The following is a 13,822-nucleotide window of genomic DNA, read 5'->3' as shown; positions in this document are numbered from 1 at the left end:
ATATCTTATGCAGTGCTACAGTTCCATAGCCAGTAACAACATCTGGACTGAAAGAATATAAGAGAATGTGGATGTCCTAATCATCTATCATTGGTATCACGGCTGTCTGTAGGGGAGGTGGTGGTTCGCCAAGTGGCTGACCCATGCTGACCAAGAATTTGTTGGCAGAGCAGGGGACCGATTCTAGATCTTCTGATGTTAGGAGCAGGCTCAGCTCTAAGTCAGAGGCTTTCTGAAGTGCATATTTGGCACATCTGTCTACGCAAAAGAAAGGGATGAACAGGAGGAAAAACCCATCAATGCAACATGCTGAAGGGATTGAATTGTGGTTAATCACTGTAGACATTATGTCAGAGATCTTTGAAGAGGCTTGTGCCATGCCATAGTGAGCTGAATGATTTAAGTACAAACTCAAGGAAATTATGTCAAGTACAGGAATTTACCAGCAAAATACTTGCAAGATCCTTTTTCTCATTTTTATGTTCAGGCTAACTTCATACTTTGAAATGAAGCCCTCTTTCAGTGCTGAAGACTGGCACTCAAACCAGTTATATGAAGCTCTTTCAGTTCTTCAGTGTAGCTTTTAAAAGAATACTTTTTTTCCCCCAGAAAGGTGAAGAACCAGTGTATCCACATTTAGTTGGGTGTGCATCATTCAGATTGAGCTCGTAAACTATTTTTTAAAAGTTCCCAAAAAAGCTTCAGAGCAGCCTTGTACAAGGCAGAGAAAGTAGTCACAGCAGGAGATGTCTGACTGTTCTTCATGGGTCATAACATGATCTACTCCCCTTTTTTGGTAAGAAGCCACCGTGACATGCACCCTTTTTGTTCTCTCTCAAGTTTGAGTTGTAGTAAATACCTCCAGGAGTTGAAGCTATCTAGGACTATCAACTGTCCCTTTTCCTCGCATGTACAAGCCCATCCCTGTTGGGGAGGTTGTCAGCTCCAGCGAGGGTCTGGATATTGCTGCAGTACAAACAGAAGTGTAGATGACGGTAAAAAACCTGAAGTGTGCATTGGCTGCAGCTCATAAAATCCTTGTTTGAGGAGACTCTGAAAGACAGCTGGGAATGCAATGCTTATTTTTAGCACAGGTGGAAATTCCTCTAGGCATTATTCTATTCTTGGTTTAACCCGTGCTGATCATTCTCTTGTTGACGTGTTCCCTTGAGACAATCAGTAATAAGTCACAAAACAATATAACTATGAAGGTAAATCATATAAACTAAGTAATGAATTGAAAACTAATCCAGCGAAGTATTGAGTTAAAAAATGGATTAACTGACTGACTCTTGAATCAACAGATCAGTCAGTGTTGCCACCTTTTTGGATTGGGATTTTCATTTAATGAAATTAAGTAGTTTACACATTTTCAGAAGGTCTGAGATTATTTGAGGACTGAAAATAATTATTTTTACTGTAAAATAAATTCTTACTAGTTGTTTTGTTTGCATAAAGACAAAAATATAGCTTTAAATTACTATATTAAAATCAATCTCATAGTTGTTCAATATTTGTATTGGTAATACGGTCATAGTCACAGCAAAAGAGAAGCAAGACTTTGTAATTTGGCTTCTTTGTTGAGCACTGACCATCACATTCATTAGGTGCTGCCTGTATTATGTGCCTTTGGAATGGTTCCCTGGCCCTAAGTCTGGGCATGCACCTCTGTGGTAGACCAGGCTGAGATGATGAGAATACAAATCACTTCTTCATGCCCTGGTTTTCTTAGGAAGCAGGTGCAAGCCACAGCATGTTGCAGCAGACAAAACAGCCTTACACCATTTGTGTCCAAGTGTGAATTGGCATGGGTCCCTTGACTTGAAAGAAGCTACAGTCACTGTATCTGAGAGTATCTGAGTACTCGAGAACTGCAGGAGACCAATTTGTAAACACTTGAATACCATCTTCTAGCTAATGATTGAAAAGTGTTTTTTCCACTAGTAACGAGCATCCACACACCTCTCATAATAAATGCAAGTGGTAGACTGTTCTATTTTCCCACTATTTTTGTGTACATAGTTTTTAACAGTGTATTGGTTAGCAGTTCTGTCCTGTATCTTTAGGATGTGTAACTGCTGAGAAAATTAAACAGTACTGCTACAGTGCTCTTAGCATCTAGCATACCTCTTGCCCTATGGGAATTTGCATAAGTGTGAGTATGTACAGAGGGAAGGCAGACAAGCTACATTTGGTTTTAAAGAAAATAATCCCTGCCATGATGAGGTCTATTCAGCAGCTAATCTTGTTCTTACTAGATTGTTTTTCGAAGTTGTGGTTTAAAGAAAACAAAAGCCCCAACTAAACAGTAATCACGAGTCTGAAATTTGCAGCCTTGAAATAACAATTTAATAAAGGGTAGAAAATCTTGGCTTGTAAATCAAATGCCACTGAGAAACATCATAGGATTTGTACAACTGTTAATAATGTAGTCAAAGACTAAAATGTTAATAATAAATTCAAATCAAGAGGAATTTTTTAGGGACATTCAGGCATGTGGAGAGATGCCCAGTACTGGCCTTGTTATTTTTCTCATTCAGGCCTCTACCACAGCATTGCAGAAGTACTCTCTATGGAGAGTAAAGGAGAGCTACTATGTCAAAGCACTCTGCTAGGCCAGGAGCATGGGAGCTCAAGGGATGAATCCTTACTGTACTCAGTAATTCTTCATGCAAAGTGGGACAGTGCCAGCAGGAGCCACTGGGCGAGCCCTTCTAGCCAGTGATTCATGGCTTTAGGTCACTTCTCTTGGCTGTGGGAAACACAGCTTTGGAAATTTTGGAGCTACATCTCCCCTGTCTTGAGTAGCTACCCCTAAGCAACTGGCAGGTTTGTGGTAATGTTTTTTCTCTGCAGTGAAAGAAACTCAGGCTTCTCTCTGCCTTGTTCAGGCCTCTTAAACAAGTAGCAAGGCATCAATCGCTCAGCTTTGTTTTGCATTCTTGACACCTGCAGCTGAAGTGCTCCTTTTGGGAAAAGAATCGCATGGAGAAAACCTTGCTTCCGCCATAGATCAAGAGCCTGATAGAGCTGCAGAGCAAAGGCTTGAACTGTGCCCTGTAGATAACCAACAGACGTCAGGAGTGGCATGCGTCAGAGGCAGCCGTGCATGGCAGGTCTCTGCCTCAGTGAAGAATTAGGATTTAAGCACTCAGCAGGCTTCAGCTCAATATACAAGCGCTACAAAGTGAGTGGTAGCTCAAGCAGCTTTTGTCTATCAGCCTGATCTCATCTGAGAGTTTCCCAGACCATGAAAGCAGCACTTGGTGAGCGTCAGCTGTTCCCTGGGCCTCTGCTTGGCTTGGTAGTCAGCATGAAGAGCAGCGGCTTCTGGGAGATGAGGGGCACCAAACTTTTACCGAGCATCACCTGTGTCTTCCCACTCCTCTGTCCTTGCCTGGACGTTGCTTGCTGAAGCACTGCTTCAGGTCCTGCTGGGACCCACTGACAGGGCAAAGGGGAGCTATGTATCTCAGCACCTCAGAGAGGTATTAAAGTCACTTAGCCAACTTCTCTGTGAGAGAGGGGTCCGCTACAGTGCAGGCACTGTGCAGGGTAAGAGATTGCAAAGAGCATGTACTCAAAAAGCATTTTGCCTGTGGTAGGTAATTGGTAGGAGACTCAGAAATACTGCAGCCCCGGCATTAGCTTGAACTCTCTTTGTTTAGAGCAAATCCTGAGCAGATGAAGATTTCCTGATAGGCAGGTCATAGGTTAGGGACACCTGAGATTTTAAAAACACGAACCACTTCCTGCTGCAGGGTGATGTACTTTGAATATGCCTGTATGATCTGTGCTACATGAAGAATATTCCAGGCATGTTTCAGAAAATGAATTACTGGGGTAGTTTTTATTATTATTCCTTGCCTGTAAATCCAGGTGCTGCCTTTATAACTGGGCAGGGCTTGGTGGGACAAAAGAAAGCTATAGAAATAACAAAAAATAGCTTTTCTTAAGACAAATACTGTTAAACTTTCAAGGAAGAGTTTTCAGAGGCTTTGAAGAAGCTTTTGTGCATTCTGTGGGGAATTGGAGAATGTCTCCTCTCCAAGGAGAAGGGTACCAAGATGGCAAGAGCATAGAGCAAGCATTCCAAATTCGGTAGCGGTGCTCATTATGCCAGTGTATCTCTTGTCACTTACAGTATTTGTAAGGCTTGTGGCACTGGAGGCATAAAAATTTGAGCATGTGACCAAGAGCTGAACTGAGATGGCACAGCCAGAGGAACTGGTGAGATATCCCTGCTGGCTGGCCACCACATAGCCAAAAAGACCTTATAAAAAATACTTTGCCTATTCTTTAGGTTTTCATTATGTGAAACCAGTTTAATTTAGGCAGTACAGATTCTATTTTAACTGCTATTAAAAATAAATCAGTTGCTTTCTTTCCACAGATATTGATGAATGTGCTACTGGGAGAGTCATCTGTCCACAATTTAGGCACTGCGTCAATACTTTTGGAAGCTACGTTTGCAGGTGTTATAAAGGCTTTGATCTAATGTACATCGGAGGCAAATACCAATGCCATGGTACTAACAACTTATTATGTGCATGTAATAGAGCTGCATATTCTAAACTGAAATACAGTGTTTACTTACTATGGTTGAAATGTTGAAGTAGGTTGTTTTAGGTTGCATTGCACCTGATTTTAGGAATGGGTGGATTATAGATATAGTCCATGAAAAAGAAAGCATGTATTTGGCCTGTGTTCTTGTAACTGGTTCTCCCATGGAAGCTGGTGGGAGAGCAGAGCTGATGACCTCAGGAATTCCTTTCCAAAGGCTTTGTCCCCGCAAGTTTCACTGTGCACAGGCAGTTCTGGGTCTGAAGCAGTGTAAGAGCTTAGGCTATGTCTAGGTATGTACACTGTAACGTGCCCCAAGATCTAAGATAAGATGAGGTGGCTAGAGCAGACCCCACCTCCTTCCAAACCTGGCTGCCCAACTTTCATTCCCCTGAAGACAGGTGGGGAAGAGGCAGGGGCTAGAAAACAACCTGTCTTTGGATATGAGACTGGAATGCATCTGGTGTATAACCTTCAACAAAGATGTTCCCAGATCCCATTGTCTTAGTTTCCCAGTGCCTCAACTGGTTATGATCCTTTCACTGAAAAAAAGATCGTGTGGAGACAATGAGGCATTGCTTTATGTTTGTTTAAAAATATTTTTTCAAGAGAAATCTTGGTGTAGAGGACTGGAATTTGGGGATTTTGCTTTCACCACCAACAACAAACATGGAAATGCCATATGAGATGTTTCAGGTAGTTTCTGCTTGATGTAGAAACATCTGCACAGATGTAGAATAGAGGAAGCATTTAATGAAAACAACAGTTTGATACCTGTGTGATTAAGAACATACAAATTCCTATACTCGGTTTTTCTTATGTCACCTGTACAAGTGTTTATTAAAATTGTGATCTTCATGATCTCAACTGCAGTCTACCCACATAAGATGCTAAGATATAAGCTGAGCAATACCAGAGTTGCACAATAGTCCCTTTTACCCTCACATTTGTATCACCACATTGATTTGTGACCATCTTCCTTTTCCTATTGGCAATTCAGTTTTATTAAACTTTTCAAAAGTAATAATATATTCCTAATGACCATACTACTGTCTGTGTTTTTGCAGGGGAAAGTCAAGTTTCTTTGATGTAGATGATTTTGTATGTAACTTTCTATTGCAGATATAGATGAGTGTTCCCTTGGCCTCCATCAGTGTGGCAGTTTTTCACGATGTTACAATATCCCAGGATCCTACAAATGCAAGTGTAAAGAAGGGTACAGAGACAATGGAACAAGCTGCATACGTACGTAATGCTCCTTTGAAAAGAAAGGAATTCTGAGAGTAAATGTGTCCTATGTTGTAATTCTTGAGATACAGCACTATCAGGTTCAGTTTCTCTTAACTATTCTTAATACTTGATAAGGGGCCAGGGAATGTAGTCAGGGTTTTCTGAGTCTTAGCATGCCGTGTTAAAAATACCTTTCCCTGAGACATTTTCACAATTAGAAAGAAATTCACCTCTCCCTATTCACAGCTGGATTCTAGAGATTGCTTCAGGATGAGAGCAACTGGGTAAGCAGGGTAGGTCTGGTCAAACAGTGAGTATTACTTATATTTTGTTGTTAGGTGCACTCTGCAACTGGCCCAATTTATCTGCTCACGCCATCCACACCCCATTGCTCCCCAGATGTGAGCAGAGCTGAGAGAGAGGATTTCTCTGGACAAATTCCCTGTTGGAAAATTCCCTTCCTCACCTTTCTCTTGGGAGAAGCAACCACCCCTTTTGTACAGAATAGGCCATTGGAGCTCCCCCGCATTTGACATCCCTCCAGACTGTGCAGCTCTATGATACCTGCTTAATCTTTTTGAGAACCCTGGGTTCATACCAGGGTTTTGGTCTTTGGTGATTCACTGATCTCTCTGAAGAGCAGTACCATTGCGGACTTGTTTCTTTCAGCTATAGGTGTGTTATGGTGATGTGTTCCGGCTAAGGTGATTTTTCCCAACCTGAGTGCTTGGAATTGTATGTGGAGACACTTCACATGTGTTACTGGATGCAGTCTCAAGGTGCATTTTATATTTTAATGTACCATAATGTAAAACCTGCAGGGTATTCAAAAGAACGGCAATAAACAGGTGGCCAGAGAGAAAACCTTTTAACCTGCTATCATCAAACAATTAATTGTTCACAAACAGTATTTCTTCATTTTAGCTGTGGGTTATACTTGAAACACTTGTACACAAAATATGTGACTGGAGTTCTTACTGGGGCTTTTAAGGTCTCCAGTGAGGCATAAAGGCTTATAAGCAAATAGAGAATGATAAATAACGAAACAGATGTTCTCGTGTTTCGTGTCTGCAGAAGCTGCTCTTGTGAAACCAAGTTAAAATTTGTTGTCCTTTCTTTATGAAACACTGGTGAGATGGTACTTTAGGCACTGTCACTGCTGTGTAGGTTGTGTTCAGTTCACCTCTACTTCATGGAGGTTGAAAAAGTGTCATTTACTTAGTTTCCTGGTGTTTGGCAAAGGGAAGGATCTAAATGAAGGCTAGGTTTAATCTCTGTAAAATGATTAATGTCAGTAAGAAAAGGAGAAAAGTTTAGAAGTAGGAAGGTCTGAAAGATAACTTTCTTAAGCCAAAGCTATATGCCCATCCATGACTAAAGTAGTTGTAACACTGGAGTCTTACTAAACTTGCCTCTGCTCCTGAGTACAAACTTGTCCAGTTTAGAGGGCTGCCTAAAACGCATCTTCCATGTGTTTTTACTAACAGTGCTTCTGGGTAAGTTTTGCCAACACTTCCAGAGATTTGATGCTTGGGAGGAGGTGGGGATGGCTTTCAGCCATTCTAAATCATCCTAAACTGGTGTAATGAGAAGTGCTTTCTAAACAGATGTGACAGTTCAGCAGTGCTGATGCCAAATTATGTTTCTAAGTAGTGGAAACATTCAGAAGAAGAAAAATTGTTTCAGCAGACTCTTGTGTCATAATGAAACATATTGCTAAGTTTCCAAAGCGAGAGACTCAGATGTCCATTTTGGTCCCATTTTGATTCTTTTTGCAGTTATTCCTAATGTTATGATTGAACCACTTGATCCATATCATATAATCAAGGGCAACAGCACACTCCCTAAGGGAGACAGTGGTATAACCAATAGGATTCCTGATGTTGGAGGCACAAGGCAACCCTTCAGACCACCATATGTACCTGCTGTTGTTACAGAAAGACCGGTGATCAGACCAACGACTCAACCTACACCCAGGCCGACAACTCAACCTACACCCAGGCCGACGACTCGACCTACACCCAGGCCGATGACTCGACCTACACCCAGGCCGACGACTCGACCTACATCCAGGCCAACAATTCGACCTACACCCAGGCCAACTACTCGACCTGCACCCAGGCCAACTACTCGACCTACAACCAGGCCAACTACTCGACCTACACCCAGGCCAACAACTCGACCAACAGCAAGGCCAACCACTAGGTATGTGCCGGTGACAACAAGGCCAGTGACAAGTCCTCCCCCTCCAACACCACCTCAACCTACAACATTAAGACCTACACTACCACCACAAACAACTCCCCTGACAACAACTGAAGAGTCTTCATATATTCCCATTGAAACTACATCTTCCCAAGGAATTACAGATGACAACAGGATCCAGGTAGATCCCCAGAAACCCCGAGGAGATGTGTTCAGTAAGTAATTTTACATATCCTTTCATTTATCAGAATTGTAGATGCAGTGAGGTGAAAGCATGCATATACTGTTTGAGGTTTTTGGAACACTTTATCAGTGAGAACAAAGACATGAAACTGAAATGGTCATAAGGTAAAGCTGCACAAATGATTTCATTACCTACCAAAAATGTGGGGAGAAAGTTCTGAATCAGTTCAACCAAAACTTTCATTTTTCTTTTCTTCATGTGATTATTTGTGAGTATGTCTTGTATAAGTGGTTAACCTGATTATGCCTGCAGACACAAGTTTTGGAGAAATTAAAGATGTCTTACTGAAGAGTATTGGAATGCAACATAACTCATAAATGGTAAATGGAGTAAAATTCAGGGAGTTGGGAGTCACTCTTGGCATATTTCCTTACTTTTAAGAATGGTAAGAAGTGGGAGCATGTTCGTTTACTGTTATATCACCTGTAGTGTATAAATTCAAATAGGTTTGGATGTTTATGACTAGGCAATAGGAAAATTACGTAAAAATAACAGGCTAATTTTATAGACCACAGCTATGAAAACAGAAACATGAAAAGCTGAAGATAGTAAAACTTTTCATAGCATGAACACATATCATTTTAAGAGCTTCTCTGAAATCAACAGCACCATTTCTACACCAGCTTCAGTGCATACCACAGAAGACATTACTGGCATATGCAGGAGCTACACATAGCTGCCAAGAAATACTCGACACCCGATTTCTGCATCTAATTTTAGAGCCAGGGAGGGTGTTTGGATCAGTCCTTCTCCTTCAGCTTGTTGTACAATAAAGCTGCTGAAGTGATGTAGTAGGAGGAAAAGTTTGCTGTCTCAGAGCAGGTGTACAAGCAATGTGGGAGTGTTTTTCCGGTTGTTTTGGCATCTGTGCCGTAACTTCTTGGGCTATGTTCTTGTATGTTATTACACAGGGAGATTATTTTGTTCCTTGTGAGAAATGGTTTGTTTTCCCTGGTGACATTTATCTATTGCAGACAGTTCAGTAAATTTAAAATAGAGACAGAAGCTGATGTAGAATTTGGGAGCATAAATCCTGGTACTACTCATAGGAGTGTGCTTTTGTTTTTTCCAAGGTTATTTTTTAAACAATCTATATTCAGTTAGAAGTATAAAAACATGTTTATGAAAGATTCTAAAAACAAATATAGTAAAGACTCCTAAAACTCAATATAATGGGAACCAGTCATTAAAAATACAGAATTCTGTGGCAATTATTCTAGACTCTAGTGTTACACTTCCCAGGTGTCTCATGTTGCAAGTGTTATCTTGAATTCTTCATCAGAGGGATAGTTTAAAGCTATTTTCATGGAGTTATAACGATCCCCTGTATAAAGCTTATCATGTACAATTAGTCTTTCTGGATTGTCCCTAGAGGCTAGATTTTGAAACTAATACTTTCAGTACATATGCTTCAGATACAGGGGTTTGGGAAGTAGGAAAGTGGAAGTGTTTTAAGTTTGGTTTCTGACTGTAAGCTTACATTATGGTATACATAACAAACACGGCAAAAATAATCTTGCAAAGTGTTTAGCAACTATTTAATTAGGTCAGCTGCCACCCTTTGAGGTTGGTGATGTACATAGCTTCAAAGGCTTTCATGCACCATACAGCAAGATTTCATCAGGTCAAGCTCCAGCAACTGTTACTGGCCTCAGTAGGTAATACAGGGACAGACAGCTCCTCAGATCAAGTCAATAGATACGTGTCATTAATCCCATATTATTTTTGCTATTCCCTGCTAAAGATATACTTGATACACACATGTGTGTGACATAACTGTGTGACTAGAGGCATACTCCACTTGTGCTCTATATTATAGGAGTTTTCATGATGCTAGTAATGTGATCCTTAATGAAGCTGATGCCTTTCCTCTTCTCTCTTTTATCTCTTATTCTCTCATTTCCACTCTTTTTTTCCCCTCTTTTAACTTCTGGACACTTTGAAAGTATCGTCTAGGTAGTCACTTAGTCCCCTCCCACTTTCTTGCTGTCCAGAGGCATTTATATAGTGATCTCATAAAATCCTTTGTTTAGGATGTGAAACCTACAGCTGGATGCAAACCAATTCTGTTCCAGAAGAATGTGCTACCATGTCAAGGAAAGCACTGCTTGTAGAGTGAGGTATTAATTCACCTGCTGAATCCTGTTACTGTAGAAGTTTGTGGGGAAGTAGGACTTCAGTTTTGTACAATATTCAGAAGAATTATGGCTGTTTCCTCATGTGTTGCCAAGGGCTGTTGTGTCCCAGAGATACGGAGTTGTTGTATCACAAACAGTAGCATTTTATCACATAAAGATGGGCAAAACCCAGCACAGGGAGTACTGTAGCCAGCAACCACCCGCAATTCCGATCTTCCAGCTCTTAGTATCTGCTGAGGACCACAGTATTTGAAATTGTGGTTATAAACCAGGTTATCTTATGATGCATGGACTTCTTCCTTCCTTTTTTTCTCCCTCAGGCTCTGAACTCCTAGCCAGACTTTGATAAAGCAGCAGGACAGTAAACGCTGCGTTGTGTAGTGATTTGAATAGGTGGTACTTCTGTTAGGCAATCCATGGCAAAGGGGTTGTTGGTGCACTGTGCACTAGCACAGGTGTACTAGCACAGTAAACCAAATCCTGAAAACATACTTGGTGGTCTAGGATTGATCCACATCAAATCTCTCAAACCTTAAGTTTTCATTATTTAGCCTTTTTCTGATCTTACCCTTGCTGACTCCTTATTTTCTCCATTGCTATTTGACCTGCAGTCCCACATGCTGAGTAAACTTGTCCTAAGCATTCACTTCAGAGCACTCTTGAATGTGCTGCTCAGCTTGAAATCAGTTGAGGACTAGTGAAATTGGTCTGTTCAGTGGCTGCAAAGAGCACAAATTATAATAATGCTGATAATGTTATCTAAATGCCTTTGCAGTTTTTGAAAGTTACTGGGTTGTTGCTTTTCTTTAGATGCTTTACCCCTTTTCTAATGAAGCGGCAGTGACTTTGGGGAGCTCCTTTTTAGAGAACAAAAAAATGAGTATTTTTGAAAATTGAATTCCTACACTTGGCCTTTGAACCACTTAGTCAGATGCAGACAGTGGAATCTGGCACCAAGGATAATCTTCTCCTGATATGGATATGGGGGTATGGCAATGAGGGAGGAATGCAGCAGTAGCTTAATATTTAACTATTTCAGGGCTGACAGAAACTACAGTGATGTACAGAAGAATCTTTCCTGGTTATTCAGACGGGTAAAGTCTCTAACAAATAGAACAAACTGCTCGATAAGACTATGAATTTCTGCTGCCATCAGGATTTGCGTGAGAAGATTGAAAAGCATAAACTTTAAGCATAATATGAGATATCAGCAGACCACGAACAAAACCCCTTATCATTGTTTGGCAGCTTTCCTTCTTAGCTACTAAAAGCTAAGAAGGAGCTAAAAAGATTGGAATTAGGAGACTTTTCTCATAACAGCTATTAAAAAATTAAAGATTGGATTAAAACTTGATTCTTTCTGATCCCCTTTCAGTAACTGAAAAGTCCTTAGTGCAGTGAATGCAGTTACGTGATTCTTGAACCTGTTGAAAAAAAAAAGGGGAATGCTAAAAGCAAAGAATATGAGGAGGTTTTATTCCTTGATACCATTAGAGTAGCATCATTTTACAGTAGTATTTTATTTGTCTTCTATTAAAGAAGACATTTATGAAATAAATAATACATCTAATAAAATGTATTTGTCTTAATATTTAAACATTTAAGATGATAGGTACTTCGCTCCTGTTTGTAATCTGCACCTAAACCATAAGATCTAGGAGTCATGCAAATGACACCTTCTGTCAGTCTTGCAGCTAGATCTGATACGCAAGCTTCTGTAGACTACTTATTGTAGCTGTGTTACCTTGGAACTCAGTTGGCACTTTTGCACCTCCTGAATAGCAGCTCATAGAAGAGCACACAGGTTACTTTTCGGAAAATCTTCTGGAAAGATAAGTCATAAGATGTTTGGTTTAGGTAAAGTTAATGAGCCTTGTAACTGCCTGAGAAATGATAAATTGGACTGCAGAGTGGTCGCACAGTAGCACATCTCTCCCTTTATCATAGAATCATAGAATAGTTAGGGTTGGAAAGGACCTTAAGATCATCTAGTTTCAACCCCTCTGCCATGGGCAGGGACACCTCATACTAAACCATGCCACCCAAGGCTTCGTCCAGCCTGGCCTTCAACACCACCAGGGATGGAGCATTCCCACCTTCCCTGGGCAACCCATTCCAGTGCCTCACCACCCTAACAGGAAAGAACTTCCTCCTTATATCCAATCTAAACTTCCCCTGTTTAAGTTTTAACCCGTTACCCCTTGTCCTGTCACTACAGTCCCTAATGAATAGTCCCTCCCCAGCATCCCTATAGCCCCCTTTCAGATACTGGAAGGTTGCTATGAGGTCTCCACGCAGCCTTCTCTTCTCCAGGCTGCATATGGTACTGTAAAGGGTGAGTCAGTCCACAAAAGCCTTTCCTGAAATAATTCCCGCTGCCTGTGGGGTTTTAGGCAACATATCCTGAACACTGCGGGTGTCCAGATAAAACGGGTGAAGTGTAACTCTGTTGCCCTTCTTTTTAGCCCATCTCAGTGTCTTCCTTGGAGGAACACAGGATGTATTCTTGTTTACCAAGTCTGACTGACCTCTGGACTACCCTTCCTTTTAGCTATTTTCTGCTAGTTCCGTGTGACATCTCATCCTTTGTGGGTTTTTTTCTGGGAAGTGAAATTGAGCAACTTCCAATTGTCACTATTCAGAAATCTTTGTCCTTTTTTCTGGTTGTTTTTAACAAATGGGAAGCTTGGTCATGATTCTTGCATGGAATGGTATTACGTAAGAACACAGTGATTGTTGTAAGGCAGAACACTGCATTCTTAATAGTTAATTAATAATAATTATTACTAACATGAAGCTGCACTGCACATTTTGTTCTGGGTTTGTAACACCAAAACAGTGTTTAGTCTGTATTTACAGACATGTACACACTGTCTCTTGTATCCCCAAACTGAGCAATTAGCAAGGAAATGAAACAAGAAAGTCCTACTGTTTTCCCAAAGGATTAAGAAACTGAAAAGAAAGCAGTCTTATGCAGTTATTAACTGTTCTCCCCCTCGCATTCATGTGTCTGTGAAGAACTTAGCTCATGAACTTTGAGAATATGGTAGTGTTGATGTATTGGCTCACTCGAAGCTTATAAAATTCTCCAAGAAAAAGAGGCCAAGTTTATATTTAACAAGCTTTATCAAACCATTGAAGTTAAGTGAAAAGCACACTGATATGCTATATAAAGTACACAGAAAGGGCTTGGAAAGCTTGCAGAAAATAATTGAGCCAAATACTCTCTCCCACGATCACCACTCAACATATTAGTTATTGCAGCGAAAAAGAAGTGTACACATGAGTTGTATTTAGAGTCCTGCATCTCTCATGGTAATTCTTGTTTCGTATCGAGTGCACATTCCTTTAATTGGGTCCAGGCACTGAAGTGACCGCTTTAAAGCTTTGCAACACGTTCTTCTAGAAGTTCATAACAACAGTGTTTGGGGAGGAATTTAGG

At 40.7% G+C, this 13,822-nt stretch overlaps 1 protein-coding gene across 7 annotated transcripts in view; it reads left to right on the top strand.

Annotated features, from left to right (window-relative positions):
• NPNT (nephronectin) overlaps positions 1-13,822 on the top strand; it is a 46,857-nt gene that overhangs the window by 24,145 nt on the left and 8,890 nt on the right. For 5 of the 7 annotated variants that reach the window (XM_065690728.1, XM_065690736.1, XM_065690745.1 and 2 more), the window contains 3 exons: positions 4,394-4,528; positions 5,686-5,808; positions 7,572-8,213. In XM_065690728.1, the coding sequence (XP_065546800.1) occupies positions 4,394-4,528; positions 5,686-5,808; positions 7,572-8,213 (900 nt within the window). The remainder of the gene's footprint in view (positions 1-4,393; positions 4,529-5,685; positions 5,809-7,571; positions 8,214-13,822) is intronic. The other 2 variants (XM_065690762.1, XM_065690769.1) reach the window with 1 other exon arrangement.

Source organism: Lathamus discolor, chromosome 1, assembly GCF_037157495.1.
Source record: "Lathamus discolor isolate bLatDis1 chromosome 1, bLatDis1.hap1, whole genome shotgun sequence".
In the NCBI taxonomy this organism is placed as follows: domain Eukaryota; kingdom Metazoa; phylum Chordata; class Aves; order Psittaciformes; family Psittacidae; genus Lathamus; species Lathamus discolor.
Note: the sequence above shows the minus strand (reverse complement) of the source record. Positions and strands in the feature narration are given on the sequence as shown.